Source organism: Leuciscus leuciscus (genome assembly GCF_965113295.1).
Source record: "Leuciscus leuciscus genome assembly, chromosome: 8".
Taxonomy (NCBI): Eukaryota; Metazoa; Chordata; class Actinopteri; order Cypriniformes; family Leuciscidae; genus Leuciscus; species Leuciscus leuciscus.
In genome coordinates this window covers 4,219,968-4,237,095 of record NC_138732.1, presented here as the reverse complement: position 1 = coordinate 4,237,095, position 17,128 = coordinate 4,219,968, and the positions used below count along the sequence as shown (strand labels likewise).

General features: G+C 36.4%; 1 protein-coding gene and 1 long non-coding RNA gene across 3 annotated transcripts in view; one reads left to right on the top strand and one right to left on the bottom strand.

Annotated features, from left to right (window-relative positions):
• Positions 1–431: 431 nt before the first annotated feature.
• The window catches only part of sec24b (SEC24 homolog B, COPII coat complex component), a 35,276-nt gene continuing 18,579 nt past the window's right edge, over positions 432–17,128 (bottom strand). For both annotated transcript variants that reach the window (XM_082176858.1, XM_082176859.1), the window contains 10 exons: positions 16,205–16,328; positions 15,950–16,108; positions 14,368–14,541; positions 13,470–13,580; positions 10,675–10,850; positions 10,359–10,496; positions 6,908–7,012; positions 6,732–6,824; positions 3,175–3,278; positions 432–1,423 (listed from right to left, as the gene is read on the bottom strand). In XM_082176858.1, coding sequence (XP_082032984.1) covers positions 1,309–1,423; positions 3,175–3,278; positions 6,732–6,824; positions 6,908–7,012; positions 10,359–10,496; positions 10,675–10,850; positions 13,470–13,580; positions 14,368–14,541; positions 15,950–16,108; positions 16,205–16,328 — 1,299 coding nt within the window. In that variant the 3' untranslated portion in view covers positions 432–1,308. The remainder of the gene's footprint in view (positions 1,424–3,174; positions 3,279–6,731; positions 6,825–6,907; positions 7,013–10,358; positions 10,497–10,674; positions 10,851–13,469; positions 13,581–14,367; positions 14,542–15,949; positions 16,109–16,204; positions 16,329–17,128) is intronic.
• LOC309504211 lies at positions 14,977–16,110 on the top strand. The gene is made up of 2 exons (XR_014208021.1): positions 14,977–15,894; positions 15,928–16,110. It is a non-coding gene; the product is annotated as an uncharacterized lncRNA (long non-coding RNA).

The following is a 17,128-nucleotide window of genomic DNA, read 5'->3' as shown; positions in this document are numbered from 1 at the left end:
AAAATTTAGAAAAAATTGAATTAAAATAAAATAAAACAAGTTTAAGTTGAATTAAAAGTAAAATAAAAGCTAAATAATATAAATTATACTAATAAAATTAACCGAAATGACACATTTCTAAACTAAAATTCCAGTTCAAAATATTAATAAATACCATTATAGTATGTAAATACTATAATTACACCACCGCTTTATTATACATTATAAAATGGAGTGTTCGGATACTGATTGCATATTTTAAATTCCATATTTCTATATTAATTAAAGAGTTTCAAGTCCCATTTTACATTTCACAGAATATATATAAAAAAAATAGGCTGTGATAGAAAAATAAAAAAATTATATATTTTTCATAACTGATTTGCCTGGTTAATTGAACATGCAAATTATCAGAACATTAATACACAACAGAAAACGAGTCGACTCACAACTAGAATTATCATTTCATTTTATTCAATAAGCTTGTCATAAATTATAGCACATTAAAATATTTTTGAGTTACAAAGTGGATAGCAACATTTGTTGGTGGCCTGATCCCGTTTTCCCAAAGAAAACAATGCATCGTCAGCGAGGAACATCGCGGCTTCATTAAACGATGTCAAGCAGCTTATGATGATGAAGACGAGAGGGGGGTTCGAGCAGCCACTGTTGAGTCTATGCTGGATGAAGACAGATGAGTTATCACACCATCACGACGGACACGGGTTCACAAGTCACGTTTATAAGGAGAGGACAGGTGGACATTGGGGAGAGGGGGGAAGTGACACGAGGAGAACATTAGCAAATAAAGAAAACGCATACAAGCACATAGTGTCTATGAGCGGATGATTCATAATATGCGACAAGGTTTGCATGTATTAAAAAATCCAAATCACAATGATTGGAAACACATGTAAAACACAGGAAAATGAGCACAGAAAATGTTCTTCACTGCTGCGTCTGGCTACTCATGATGATGATGATGGCTGACTATGAACGGGTAAGTAAGCGATGGGAATGATTGGAAACAGCTTGTTCAGTGTCTCTATGTGCAGTCCAGTCCACTACGGTTCATCTTTGTCCTATGCTCGTCCTTTTTTTTTGCCATTATAGTCCATTAATTATTTACTTTTTAACTTCTTTTATCCTTATTTGTCTCTAAGCACTTCCTCCCCCAGACGAGCCACAGGCTGTGATTGGCCGGTGGGGGGGGCCAGGGGGCGTGTCTCTGCCTCTCAGCGGTCCAATCAATGAACTCCCTGCTAAAGTTGAGCCGCGGAACAGAAGCTAGCTGTAACCCTGGGCCGGTTCTAAGGGGTTTCTTCGATTCTACTTCGACATCTGCTGCTGAACATGAAGCAAGAACTCGTAATAAGAGAAGGCAGATTCAGTACGGTCCTCCACGAGGTGCTGGAAAAAACTGGTCTTGGCCGAGGCGTCGTCCCTGGAGAAAAGACAATATTGCATGAGTCAACATGAGATCAAACTTGGCTCTATTTAATCTACTATCATAAAGTATGCATGTGTTTCTCTTGTTTGATACATCAGGCTTTTATGGCTCGTATGATATAGTGAATATGGAGCTCAAACTCGAACACCTCAGTTTTATTCAGAGGCACAAACTGAACAAAAATATAAAATTTGATGCAGATGTTATTTATATGAACAAAAAGATGAATTTCTGATGCTTGTAATGTAAATCAATGAGATATTTTTAACAGTAGGAATATAAATATTTTATATATAAATAACAAATTTTTCTAAAATATACATGCATGTGTGTGTATTTATATATACAAAATAATTATGCACAGCACACACACATACACTACCGTTCAAAAGTTCGGGGTCAGTAAGATTTTTAATGTTTTTAAAAGAAGTCTCTTCTGCTCACCAAGGCTGCATTTATTTGATAAAAAAAACAGTAATATTGTGAAATATTATGACAATTTAAAATGACTGTTTTCTATTTTAAACTGTAATTTATTCCTGTGATCAAAGCTGAATTTTCAGCATCATTACTCCAGTCTTCAGTGTCACATGATCCTTCACAAATCATTCTAATATGATGATTTGATGCTCAAGAAACATTCATTATTATTATCAATGTTGAAACTGTTGTGTACAAATTTTTCTCAAAATTCTTTGATGAATAGAAAGTTCAAAAGAACAGCATTTATTTAAAATAGAATATTTTCTAACATTATAAATGTCTTTACTGTAACTTTTGATCAGTTTAACTCATCCTTGATGAATAAAAGTATTGATTTATTTTTTTTCTTTCCCCCCCAAAAAAAAAAAAAATTCTTACTGACCCCAAACTTTTGAACGGTCGTGTTTAATGTTTCAAAAGCTTTAGATTTCAGATTAATGCTGTTCTTTTGAACTTTCTATTCATCAAAGCATCATGAAATAAAAATGTAAATGACTGTTTTCAACATTGATAATAATCATAAATGTTTCTTGAGCATCAAATCATCATATTATACTGATGTCTGAAGGATCATGTGACACTGAAGACTGGAGAATGATGCTGAAAATACAGCTTTGATCACAGGAATAAATTAATTTAAAATATATTAAAATAGTCATTTTAAATTGTCATAATATTTCACAATATTACAGTTTTTTATCAAATAAATGCAGCCTTGGTGAGCAGAAGAGACTTCTTTTACAAACATTAAAAATCTTACTGACCCCAAACACAATTTCACAGCAAAAAGACTCGCGAGGCACGAATGACGTTTACAATTATACCAAAATAACTTTTTCTTACTAAAAAGTAGAAACTATCAATCAGACGACAGAAGGCATGAAGTAGATTGTGTGCAACACGAGTTCTGATCTTGTTGATTGGCTAGAGGCCTTAGAAATGTGCGTATCAAATATGATACAGTAGGATTTGAGACACAGTAAATCTGAGAGGAATGTTCGTGGGCTCGTTTAAACACAGATTTCATAACAAACCAACATCTAAAAAAAAACCCTCTTGAAGGAATGCAACTCCCACTGTGAGAGGAGGCAGTGTGTGATAGTATAAAAACACACCAATCCTCCCTCAGGAACAATACGCTGCCCTGTGACTGTGAATAACAGGGGCGGGAAAGGGAGAGATGAAGCGATTGGGAAAGATGGAGAGGAAGAAAGCTGTGAGGAATTAGGAGGAATGGAGAGAGAGAGAGAGAGGAGACGTACTTGACCACATGAAACGCAGGATGGAAGGTTCTCGACTCCAACAGCCACGAGATGAAGGCTCGAGTTCGCTCTGAGTACGTCGTCTGAAGCTCTGGAATCTCAGTCTGTGAAACAAGAGCAACCAGAAGCATGTTTTCTATTCATTCATCAAAATGTTTCTGGTTTTCGTCAGTAAGATGATGAAAGGTTGTTCTGCACTTTTCATTGGATTATTCATTTAAAGATGAATTAAATTGTTAAAGGGTTAGTTCACCTAAAAATGAAAGTTCTGTCAGTAATTACTCTCCCTCATGTTGTTCAACCCCGTAAGACTTTCGTTCATCTTCGGAACACAAATGAAGATATTTCTGATTAAATCTGAGAGCTGTCTCACTCCTCCATAGGCTTCTAGGTAATCGAGATCTGCCATCCCAGAAAAGTTAGTAAAGACATCGTTAAAATAGTCCGAGTGACTACAGTGGCTCAACCTTAAGTTTATCAAGCGACGAGAATACATGTTGTGCGCAAAAAGCAACAAAAACAATGACTTTATTCAACTCTTAATTTTCTTCTGTGTTTCTCTGAGTGAGTTCACGTCTTGTACGTCAGAACGGAGGCTCACTATTGGCCAGCATCACACACATGACCAGCGTCGGCCAATAGTGAGCCTCCGTTCTGACGTACAACCCTGTTACACTACGTCAACTCACTCAGAGAAACACAGAAGAAAATGAAGAGTTGAATAAAGTCATTGTTTAGGTGTTTGTTTTGCGCACAAAAAGTATTCTCATCGCTTGATAATCTTAAGGTTGAGCCACTGTAGTCACTTGGACTATTGTAATGATGTCTTTACTAACTTTTCTGGGATGGCAGATCTCGATTACCCAGAAGCCTATGGAGGAGTGAGACAGCTCTCAGATTTAATCAGAAATATCTTAATTTGTGTTCTGAAGATGAACGAAAATCTGACGGGGTTGAACAACATGAGGGAGAGTAATTACTGGCAGAATCTTCATTTTTAGGTGAACTAACCCTTTAACAAGTTTGTATTAAATCATAAATCTAGAAAAATTAAGACACACAACAGAATTTCTGGAGAAAAAAAATAAAAAATCATAGGGACCTATTATTGAAAAACAAATAATGCATAAATTATTAGGTTGTTAAAGTTTCATGAATCCAATTGATTAAGCATGCTTCTTGATCATTAACATTTAATGAAAATATTAAAACAGAATCCAAAATTAAAATGGAAAACACAGAATTTAGAAAAAATAAAAGGGAATTTCGGGAATAAATTAAACATTTCATTACGGCCCTACTTTTGAAAATTTTGAACCACAAAAAAAATGTTGTTGCATTGAACAAGTTTCACGAATTCGATTAATTCGATTATTATTTATTAATATTAATTAAAATATAATTAATTAATATTTCTTCACTAAAAATACAAATTTAACCAATAAAATGGACTCCAGAAATATGAAACAAAACTGTGAAACAATAGAACGGATTTCACAGAGTTCATCGATATGAAGCGTCTGGAATATTCCGATGTTTAGGACAGTGGTTTCTGTGTGAAATCTGAGTGAAGTATGTGAGGTTCAGAGAAACGATACAGGGCCCACAATCCTCTCCAGGGTGGGATCACGTTGGCAGCCTTTCAACATGAAAAACAAACTCTGGTTCACGTTCTAATGCTGATCAGAAGCAGCTTCTGTCCTCCATAACTCCAAGAATATGATCATATAGAGAGGAGACAGAGAGGAGTTTGAGAAACATGCGGTATGAATGTGGTTTTAACACATAAGTGGCCATATTTCTCCTATTCTTTTCCCTTTTGCAACATAAAAGGCCATAATTTTGTGTTTTATGATCATTGCAGTGTTTTTGAGTATCACTGATATGGCAAAAATATCACATCACGATTTTCTCATGTTGGTTTTACTATTTTCCATGTGATTGAGCAGCACAGCCAAACTATTTTTGCCATTTTAAAAATGTAGCCTTACAAGATGACAAAATATAAAAGCAAAAGTAAAAAAAAGTAGAGGTGGGCGAAGATGAAAATCTTTATTCCTTATTTTATCTTTGCTATTAAAAATGAAAACAGATTACAAATATAATATTTTTTCACAATATGTCTATTTAACAGTTGAAATTGAATAAATGTCAAAATAAAACAGACTTCACTGTTAATTCTATATACACTGATTCTTATTAAAGCTACTGAAGTTATTCAGCCGAGAGCAGTGAGTGATTTTATCTTTGTCTATTGTTGTTTGATTAACATTAATGATATGCGTCTGTGGTTTTGGTTTTCTCCCAACGGTTTACGTTCACTTTAGACATAGACGACTTTGTTTCTGTAAACCTTGTGTGTATATTTGACTGTTTAAGCGCAATAAGATGCAAAAGACAACTTGGTTTAGTACTCACACTCTGTTTGACAGGCTTTAAGAGTATCTTTATGTTTTAAAGCGGTGATGAACTGAGAAATCAAATTTTCCTTGAGCTTTTGACATATAAGAGGTCATCATACTATAAGAGTATCTGAAAACTTCCTTGTTAGTCCAATAAAAGCTTTTATTGACACCAGGCACAGCGAATGACAGGTTTCTCAAAGTGTGGATCTATGAGGTCAAAGGGTATCAAACCCCGCCTCCGCAGAAGATGATCAACGCCTACTTCAACACTGCCTGTTTAGCCCCGCCCACTGATTCGCACATTAAGTGAAACTCATTATAATATGCAAAACTGTTATCCAATCACAGCAGTGGGCGTTTACTTCCAAGTCTTCAATGCGACACGCCCATAAAAACCGGAGCTAGGCTCAACACCAGGGCAGAAAATAGCCTATTACTTATTCATTTTGATGTTTTTGAATGTAAAAACCAAGCGCATGTCATAAGTTGACCTCAGATAACAATATAAAAATTTAAAAAGCCAGTTCATGACCCCTTTAAAGTTTTAGTAATTTTGTTGTTTTTATTTACTTTTATCAAATTTGAGGTTATTATAGTATTTACTATTTAGTAGCTAGACTCGCATACCAGAAGTCAGTGATTAAAGTTAATAAAGTTATAAATATTGATATTTTTCTTACAAAAACGCATCGCTTCGCTTCAGAAGGACTTTATTATCCCCCATGGAGTCGTATGGATTACTTTCTATGATGGATGGATGCGCTTTTTTGGTACCATTCACTCATTCCATTATAAAGCTGGGAAGAGCCAGAATATTCACTCCGATTGTGTTTGGCTGAAAGAAGACACCTAGGATGGCTTGAGTATGGAATAATTGTAATTTTTTTGGGTGAACTAACCATTTAATGCATTATGATTTCTGAAAACATAATTTTTGTTATATTATAGTTTCAATAAATGGTCCGAGTAGACGAGGGAGGGAGTTGTGAACTTGAGTATGTTTATGTCGTCTTCTTTTTTTAAAGAGCAGGAAAATCCTGTTTTCCATATGATACCTGATCCGTCACCTTTAACACAACGGAGTGGAAGAAGATACATGTGAGAAATGAAAAACAAAGAGTTCACCAACGACACACACACACACACACTCACCATGTTGGACGGTAAGGATGCATAATTGGGGTAGCCCAACACGTCACGTATGAACATCTCGTTACAGCACTTCCCCACCCAGAAGTACATCACCTACAGAGTGAAGGACAGAAACCACAGTGAGGGAAGCTGCCGCTACACAGCGCTGTCATGTGTGTGTGTAGAGATACACTCACGCTGCCGCAGTCCATGAGGAACGCTCCTTCTCTAGTGAGTTTCTCTGCTGAGAGCTGCAGTAAAGGAGGCTGAGGAATCACAGAGTCGTTCAGATGCAGCGCCACCTAGAGGACAGACATAACACACACATCTATTCAGTCTAATCTCAAACTTCATCATTACTGGCCATAAAAATAAAAACTGGCTACTGAAATTTGAAAAGCAATTGTAAGTTAGCACTTAAAGAAAAAGCATCATAAAAATAAGCATAAAGCAAAAATCTCCTTGAAGAGTTATGTTCTTGTTTCATTACTGTAGTGCCCCTGTGCTACTATAATTTAACTTTGTCGTGAACCTCTAAATCAGGGGTCGGCAACAGGCAGCCCGAGGGCCAAAACTGGCCCGCCAGCAATATTTTCTGGCCCGCCGGATTGTTTTGGAAGTCCGTTTTTGTTTTGTTTTTTTAATCAGCCTATTTTTATTTGACAGTAACGGTTTACAAATGGACCCCGTGTATCATTCGTTTAATCGTCAAATAAAAATGTTTTTTCCATTATTTATTTCCTGAACTAAAATGAAAAAACGAATAACGACTCGTTTTCCGATTTTCTGATTGTTCGCTCAGATCAAAAATAGAAAAAAATTAATCACGGGTTTTAAACAGATCAAGTACTATTGTGGTAACAGATTACAGCCATTTTAATAAGGGTGTCAATAGCAATCATGCTCTCCTGTAAGTCTCATTCGCTTACTGTCCGACTTTTGAACTTTTTTTCATTATTATTTATTCGGGTATAACACACTGATAAATAATATGTATTACCTGATAAAAAATATTTGCACTAAATGCTGCACAAAACTCTTCCACTACTTGAGAAAAGATTTCACCGCCGCATACTGTGTGAAACGCCCATAAGGAATCATGCGGCGCGGGATTACATTTTAAAGTATAAAGACGGTAGCGGTCGGAACTTCGGACGGAGCGGTCGGTCTGACTGACAATAGCCCACTCGCACTCCCGACATCTGACAGCGTATCCGCACTTCATTCTGACCACATGTACACCTGCTCTGAGGAGCTGTTTGGTACTGAAACCATTGTCAGTCAACAACATTCTCTTTTTGCAAGGATGTTTGAAATAGTCTGGCAGAAAATATCCTACTTCATTTGTCAGTAGGGCAATATGGTTTTCATTTATGTTGCTTAGAAATGTGAGTGATATAGGCTTTGTCCTATTTAATTTATGTTATTTATATTTCATAAATTTTTTCTGTGACATTTTTTTCTCTGCTGACAGTACAATGTTAAAATAATATTTATATTGACACGAACACAATTTTTGTACAGCATTTATAATTGTTATAGGCTAATCTCTCTCTTTCCATTAGAGACATTTGAATGTGAGATTCTGGAAACGAGATCTAAATTTTGCGGACCCGGGAAATAAAGCGGGTGAACACAGAGGGTATTTTAAGCGGTTGCTGAATAGAACCTTGTGGGAGCGGGACGGAAAAAAAAACAGTCCCGCGCAGACCTCCTTAAACCTTAGGTGTGGTTTAATAGTATTTAATTTGTATCCATAGTAGGGATGGGGCCGATCCGATCCAGTATCGGTATCGGGACCGATACCAGCGTAATTCACGTATCGGATTTTCCCGATCCAACCTGCGGAGATATCCGATATCCTTGAGTCATGTCTGCGCTTTAACGTTGTCTGCTGAAATGACTCCAAAAGTGATTCCCGCCGGCTAGTCTGCTAGCTGGCTGCAAACTGCGGAATGGATTTCCTGAACGGAGGCGCGGCTCAATGAGACACAGAGTTATGAGACACGCCACCGCTCAGGAAATCCATTCCGCAGTTTGCGGCTAGCCAACAACGTCCGCTGTGTGGAAATACTTCACACTGGAAACACCGCAGAGCAAGACAGCAAAATGCAATGTTTGCAAAGCCGTAATTCAGAGCTCGTTGAAGCTCCCTCGCGTCGTACAACACAACGAATGCAATCAAACATTTAAAAAAGCACCACGTTACTGTGCGTTCACACCAAACGCGAATAGCGCGTCAAATTCGCGTCTGCCGCGTCTAGTTGGACGCTTGAATATTTTGAATCCATTCGCGCGCCCAGAGCGAAATTGACGCTCGTAAAAAGCAAAAGTTTGAAGCGAAATTGACGCGCGTCTGAGGCGAAATCCGCTTGTCTGTTTGCACATGGCTGATGTTGATCGAGCATTCATCGAGAGAGTTACAGCATCGGAGCGAGGATCACCCTTTAGATAGTGTGTGTGTGTGTAAGATGTTTACACTTGCACTTTTCTTATATTTCAAGACTCAAGTATTTGACATTTTGGGAATGTAATAAATATTGACATGACCTACAGTTGCATATTTGTTTTCAGAATGGGATTTTTCCTGTTAACAGGATTTACTGTTTTTCTGACTTCCTTTTCTGACCTTATACTTACCATACATGCATAAATATGTAGGCCTACATATCATACTTGCCTGTTGAGAGGAGTTTATTTCAGCATCATATAAAATAAACAATAATGATAATAATAATATTAAAGCAAACACAGCTCTGGTATCGGAATAGTATCGGTATCGGCCGATATCCAAATTCAGGTATCGGGATCGGATCGGAAGTGAAAAAATGTGGATCGGTGCATCCCTAATCCATAGGCCTACTCAGTGTAGCTGGCCCACCATCTACTGGCTAAAACAAATAATGGCCCGCAGCCAAAGTTACTTGCCGACCCCTGCTCTAAATGATTCTTTGAAGCAACATCACTCTAATATGCCGATTTGGTGCTTGATAATGAATAATTGTTCTTTTTATTATTAATGTTCTTGCTGCTTAATGAATCTTTGTGTTTGCTGAATAGAAAGTTCAAATGAAGAGCATTTGTTTTTTTAATTCGCAATCTTTTGAAACATTATAAATGTCACATTTAATGCATTTTCTTGTCCAATAAATTTATTTTTTTCCCATCTTTCTTACTCCTAACTTTTTAAAGGTAGTTTATCACAGTTTCCACACAAAGATAAGCAGAAAATACAAAACATTTTCAACACTGATGAAACCTTGAAAGACTTCAAAAACAATCATAATTATTCCAAACTTTTGACCGATAGTGTAAATATTTAAGAACAAATGATAACAGGTGGAAAAGGAAATCAATATTACCATCTATTCAAGTTTTGAAAGCAAGAAGGTTTAATGTTCATGTTTATATTATTATAGTACGAGTATGTCTACGCACGTTTGTCATTTTGGCATGCTTTCCATACAAAGCACTTTACAGAAAACTAATAATACTGTAACTAATTAAAGGGCCAGCGCTCCCTAAATTACATGGGATTACATATTTCAATGGTAACGTGGTGATAAGGAGAATTAATTATTACGGATGGACCCTACATCCTCATCCTGGTAAATCATTATACACCACACCTGTATGAATGTGCGTTACCTGTTCGGTCATGTTGTCGATGCGGTACAGGTCTGGGTGAACCATACGCATGATCTGATGCAGCGGCTGACTCTTAAACTCACACATGGAAAACACTCGCTCATCCAGACGGGTGCTCGTACCAGTTCGTAAAGCTTTCTGCAGGACGAAACAAGACAAAAATATTAAATATATCGAATGAGATGGGAAAAAAAAACAATAACAAGGCACTTTTTTCCCCTAAGAAACAAATTTCCATGATCTGTTTCATGGCTTTTGACTTCAGTGAGGTTAGTCACTGAATGTCTGGTTTTGTATGTGCATACAGCGCCCCCACCTGTTTGAGCAGAGCTAGTACATATAGAGGGAACAGACGCAGGGAGGCAGGCGCCACCAGGCCGGAGGGCTGGATGTTTGAGCCATTCGCACGATACGCTGACAAACAATCCACCACGGCATTGACTAGCGCGTCTCTCGCATCAGACAGACTGGAGGAGATGGAGCGATCGATGGCTGCAAAGAGACACACAGAGACATGATGTTTCTAGCAAGCAAAACTAACATAAAACTAATTAATAAATGCTGTATCTGTGCGGCTCATTATTAGTTCATGTTAACTAATGAACCATATTGTAAAGTGTTACCCCTATTTCCATACTCTTGTTCTCTTCATAGTAAAATGGCAGTGACACACAAAGGAAATAGGTTATAGCCTATACATAAAGCAGAAATTGTAAGGCGTGAGCATGATAATAATTCTCGCACACAAAAGTGTGTATATTTTTTAATTTCGCAAATGTCCCTTTAGGCACTATATAGTAATCTTCCTAAATTATCATGCGAGTATTTCCATTTTGCATAAATATTTATTGTTAGACAATAAATCATTTAAACTGATTAATTGAAGAAATAATTGACATATTAATCAATGATCAAAGTAATTGTTAGTTGCAGCCCTAGCATAAACACAGTGCGATGTTAAACTGATACATACAGTACAGGTCAAAAGTTTGGACACATTACTATTTTTAATGTTTTTGAAAGAAGTTTCTTGTGCTCATCAAGCCTGCATTTATTTGATCAAAAATACAAATACAAAAAAAAGTAATATTGTGATATATTATTACAATATAAAATAATTGGTTTTCAATTTATTATACTTTAAATTATCATTTATTTCTGTGATGCAAAGCTGAATTTTCAGGATCATTACTCCAGTCTATCACATGATCATTCTAATATGATGATTCATTATCAAAGTTGGAAACAGTTCTGCTGCCTAATATTTTTTCATAACCTGTGATACTTTTTTTTAGGATACTTTGATGAATAAAAAGTAAAAAAAAGAAAGAAAAAAAAAGCAGCAAATGTTTTAAAAATAGAAATCTTTTATAACAACAATATCCACTACTGGTCAGTAATTTGGGGTCAGTAATTTTTTTTCTTTCTTTTTTTGAAATAAATCAATACTTTTATTCAGCAAGAATGTGTTAAATTGATAAAAAGTGATAGTAAAGAAGATTTATATTATTAGAAAATATTTTTTTTATTTTGAATAAATGCAGTTCTTTTTAACCTTTTATTCATCAAATATATTAGGCAGCAGAACTGTGTCCAACACTCATAATAAATCATCATATTAGAATGATTTCTAAAGGATCATGTGATAGACTGGATGTCACATGTGACACTGAAGACTGGAGTAATGAGTAATAAAAACTATTATTTTAAGTTGTAATAATATTTCACAATATTACTGGGGTTTTTTTTCTGTATTTTTGATCAAATAAACACAGCCTTGATAAGCATTAGAGACTTCTTTCAAAAATATAAAAAAACGTAATGTTTCCAAACTTTTGACCTGTACTGTACATATTAAGGGTTGAACGACTTCAAGTCAACATTTATGTGATGAAAGTCGACTAGTCACTGATGACGTCATTGATGAACAAATAAGCCTGAACCTCGAGCTGAGACTCCTGTGCACAGATATGGCATATGACACAGCGCTCCATCTCATCTTATCCAACATCAGCTTATTTTTATCAGTTCAGTCGTTATATTTCTCACAGATTCACAGCTCGTTCTAAATCAGATATAGATAAAGTAGCACAGTCAAAATGTACATTTATAGTTTGAGCTGTGGGTTTAAAGGATTAGTTCACCTCAAAATGAAAACTTTTAAAAAGGTAGGGTGAAAAAATCCATCTAATTTTCTCCTCCAACTTCAAAATCGTCCAACATCATTGTTTTCCCTTTTTTGTTAAAGGGCTTTTGTATTATTTTTTGTATTTTGTATTAGTCTTCGCATGTTCGCTTTGTAAACAAGCGTGACCTTTCCAACGTGATGACGTAATGCCTGGCGCGTCGCATACCAGCACAAGACGAACAAATTTGGTTAAAAAGTATATAAATATTGTTTTTTTTTTAGAAAATTACCGATCGTTTCACCAGATAAGACCGTTATTCCTCAGCTGGGATCATGCAGAGCCCTTTGAAGCACTTCAGAGGCCTTTGAAAAGGCATTGATTTGAACTTCAACATCTTGGTTGCCATTGAAGTCCATTGTGTGGATAAAATACTGAAATGTTTTCCTCAAAAATATTTATTTCTTTTCCACTGAAGAAAGAAAGACATGAACATCTTGAATGGCACTGGGGTGAGTAAATTATCAGGAAATTTTCATTTTGAGGTGAACTAATCCTTTAAGTTACTTAGAAATATACGCTGGAATTTTTCAGTTTCTAAGTTATTTTATTGATAAATCACAGAACAGAGTTTATAATACACTTCTGCGCTTCTGAACGATTCTGTGTGCGTGCGATTTGACGTGTACAACAAGCCGTGTAAAATGTGCATTCACGCGATAGATTTTGAACATCCAGATGGTGTTATCAAACATATCTTGTGGAGCGCTCTCAGAGTATGCATTTATTTGCCATTTTAACTCAAATTTAGTGTAAAAGTGGACTTGAAAGATTTCTTATCGCTCTCTATAGGCACATGATCAGTCTGTTCAGCCCCTAATACATACTAGAAACACATTATACACACACTAGCTACAGAACACTGCGCACGATGTATTGACATTGCATTCGGCACTTAAAATGTCAATGTGTTTGTTCCACTCACCCATGTTGGCCAGCAGGCATGAGATGGCCTGGATATCCGCTCCAGAAAACACTTCATTCAACTGACTGACCACCGGCAGACACAGAGTGTGCACTCGGATTCGACGTTTGCCTGTCAATCATAAATATATACCAATCAGACAAAACGTTACAACGCTCAAAGTTCAAAGCAAAGGGAGATATTTTGTTTTAAAGAAATCACTTTTTAAGGACTACAACAAACAGCTGGTAGACTACACGAGCTTCCTCCCGGGTTAGTGACATCATGAACCCTAAAATTTACATAAACCCCGCCCCTGAACACCATTTATAGATTATCAAGACAGAATATGCTAATCAATGACTAGAAGATAACTACACATAAGCTACATAAGTCTCTTCTTGAGTCTCTCCATCTTTGTCTGACTTCGGTTTGAACATAAAAGGCTAAAAGTTTTTGAAATGTTCAGTGCATGTGTGTGTGAGGTAAAAGGACATGAGCTGTTGAAGCTCCGCCCCCTGTGCCGGGAGCAGCAGCTCATTTGCATTTAAAGGGACACACAAAAACGGTGTGTTTTTGCTCACCCTCAAAAATGTACAATTTTATCATGCTATATAAAAATATCTGTGGGGTATTTTGAGCTAAAACTTCACACACACACTCTGGGGACATAAGAGACTTATTTTACATCTTGTGAAAAGGGCATTATACCACCCCTTTAATAACTTCTTATCTTAATTTGATGTTGTTACTTTTTTTTTGAAGTAAAAAAATACAAGTCAAGTTCAAATACAAGTCCACCTGAGTGTGTCTGAGTCCAAGGTCATTCATAATTGCAGTCCGAGTCCAAGTATCCCCAACTCTATTCTGTAGACTATATCAAAACTGGACTATTGTAAATGTGCACACACTCGTTTACCTTTGCTTGATGTGTAAAGAAGAGCCGCTTGAAAACAAGCGAGCGACGTATCGGCTAAACTCTCCTCGATAGACATCTGGACTGCGAAACCAGTGTCCGGGTTCACGTTGGCCAGAGACAGCAAATCAGTGGAGCGTACAAAGAAGTTGCCATGGAAAGTGTGGATGGACAAGCCTGTTGACCAATCAGAGAAAGCGTCACACAAAAAGAAGATACAAACGGTACAGCATATTCTCAAATCAGCCTTGTTGTCAAGTCAGATACACGGCCCTAGTAAATGCCATTTTAATTTAATTAATTTAGATTCTGTTTAAATGGTTTAATTGCATTTTTATAATCAAAAAGCATGTCTAATCAACTGAATTCATGAAATTATGTTTATTTATGTTGAATTAAGTTGAACGTTTTCTTGATTCTGTGTTCTTTGATGCAAATTTTTATTCAAAAACATTGATAATCAGATAAATGCATAAATGCTTTAATCGTTTTTGAAATGTAATCAAATGATAATTTAAAAACATTTGGCAAACAAAGTGCTTCACAACAGAGGTCTACTGTTTAAATCAAAACTGAAAAATAAAATTAAATTAAATTGGTATTATTATTATTACTTAGAAAAGTACATTCTATTGTACAATAGTAGCCTAATATATTTCTGTCACAATTTCTTCAAATTAAACCGAACTTTTATTTTGGAAGGGTTTTCATGTAGACCTGTGAGTTTCTGTGTATTTGATGATAGATGAATTAAATGAAATGCTTGAGAAGTGACTCTCAGAGCAGCTCTGCAGATGAAGTTCATGGGTTCACGTCCTCATATAGCGAGACAGTAAAAATGCCACATGCTTCAGTATATGTAGTGGAACACACAGACTTTATATTTCAATAGCAGTCTTTTGTGTGTGTGTAATATTCAGACACTAGTCCACATTGTGATTTGATATTGTCAATATTGTTCAGTCATACTTTTGATTTACTCTTTCAAATTCCGAAACATTATGGCTGTGTGTCCACCAAAGCGTTTTTTCACACGGCTGGTGTAATTTTCAATTGTTTTCAATCATCACTGTCACTTCAATCATCAATGTACCCAACCGTCCAATCACAGTGGAGGAGGGGCGGGACTAATACCACACCGACCAACCGCCACATTCTGCTTCAACATCAACAGATGACAACAACAAGCATAATAACGGAACAAAATCATTTAAAACAAGAGCCAGAGAAAATACGTTACATTGTATCGACATTTTAATATAGAATCAACACAGAAATAAAATATGTGTGAAATGAGACACTAGTAACACTTTCGCGGATATTCCGTATCATAACAAGCAAAGCGTCTCAACTGAAAAAACGCTGCGCTGCCAAAACGCTCTCAAGCGCTCACAGCTAGGCGTTTACAGCAGACAGACTAGCCTTGGTGGATACGCGGCCTATGTATTATACAGTCAATTCCATGTTTATAATAGGATTGTGCGATCGCATTTCCTGCATAGTGGAAATCAGAAACTGGTCAATGGATGTGTCAATCTAAGCAAACGTGACATGATCAGCCAGAGTATCTCCTCCCCCCGCTTACCTTTGGTGCACCTGATCCTCATGACGGCTTCAAATCCGATCTTTCTGCTGAAGTATCGCTGGAGATCCTTCTGAAATTTCTGACTCTGCGCTGTATTGTGAATGTGGTGAAAGGACGGGTAGTAGAAGACGCTGCCGGCTGAGTATTTGGACACACACGCTGCACAAGAAGATACAAAAGGTCTCAGCTCACAACTTTAAGTCACATATAAGAGCTGAGAAAGAACATTGAGTGTGTGTGTGTGTGTATGTGTACCTAAAGAAGCCAGATCTGAGTACTGGGAGCTCAGTAAGAACAGATCCACTCCGATCTGCTGTCCAGAACAGTCCAGAGCAAATTTCTTGTAGAAGTCTGTAGCAGGACCCAAGTGCTGGACATTCTAGAACCAAACCAACAAAACGCTATTCCTTCACACATCATACAGTATTTGCTCTTGAGAATTATCAGGGTTTCAAGACTTTTTAAGACCTGCACAAATAAAATGAATACCATATGTCTATAGAGAGCAAACTCATGCAATCTCAAATATCTCAGATTCTATAATGTGTTTGATAATGTTCTTAGTCTTTCCTTCCTGTGACAGGGCGGCCCAGAGAGAAGCTACAAGAGTTCAATTAAATGTCAGATACAGTTTGAGCAACAGAAATACCAAAAATATCCAGAAAAATTTTATCCATAATGCAGGACTTTTAATTATAACAAAGCATAAAATACACTGGGACTTTTATTTTGAAATGTCTATGCTTTACTATTTCCAGCAGCTCTTTGAAAAAGACGAGGGAGGTAAAATATGCACTCTTACGTACAACCATTTACAACATCTTACGATAGAAACACCATAAAGCAAACGTTGTCATAATTCATCAACACTATGTCATAAGCAATTTCTTTACATAACTGCTGCATTACTTGGCATATTCATTGCAAACTACTTCCTGTTTTTCAGTCCCCTAATTTAAGACCTTCTAAAATGATAATTAAAATGTCTGTTTTAAAGCATTTTAAGTGACCATTAATCAAAAGGGACAATTCTTATTTTTTATGGAATATTGAAGTGTTTATTTTAAATGCTTTATCTGTGCACATCATTGTTGTTTTAATCATTTTGAATCAGAATAAGTTCCTCTCGCAGCATCTCTTCTCTGATAACGAGGGCAGGGCAACCTGTCACTCACATGA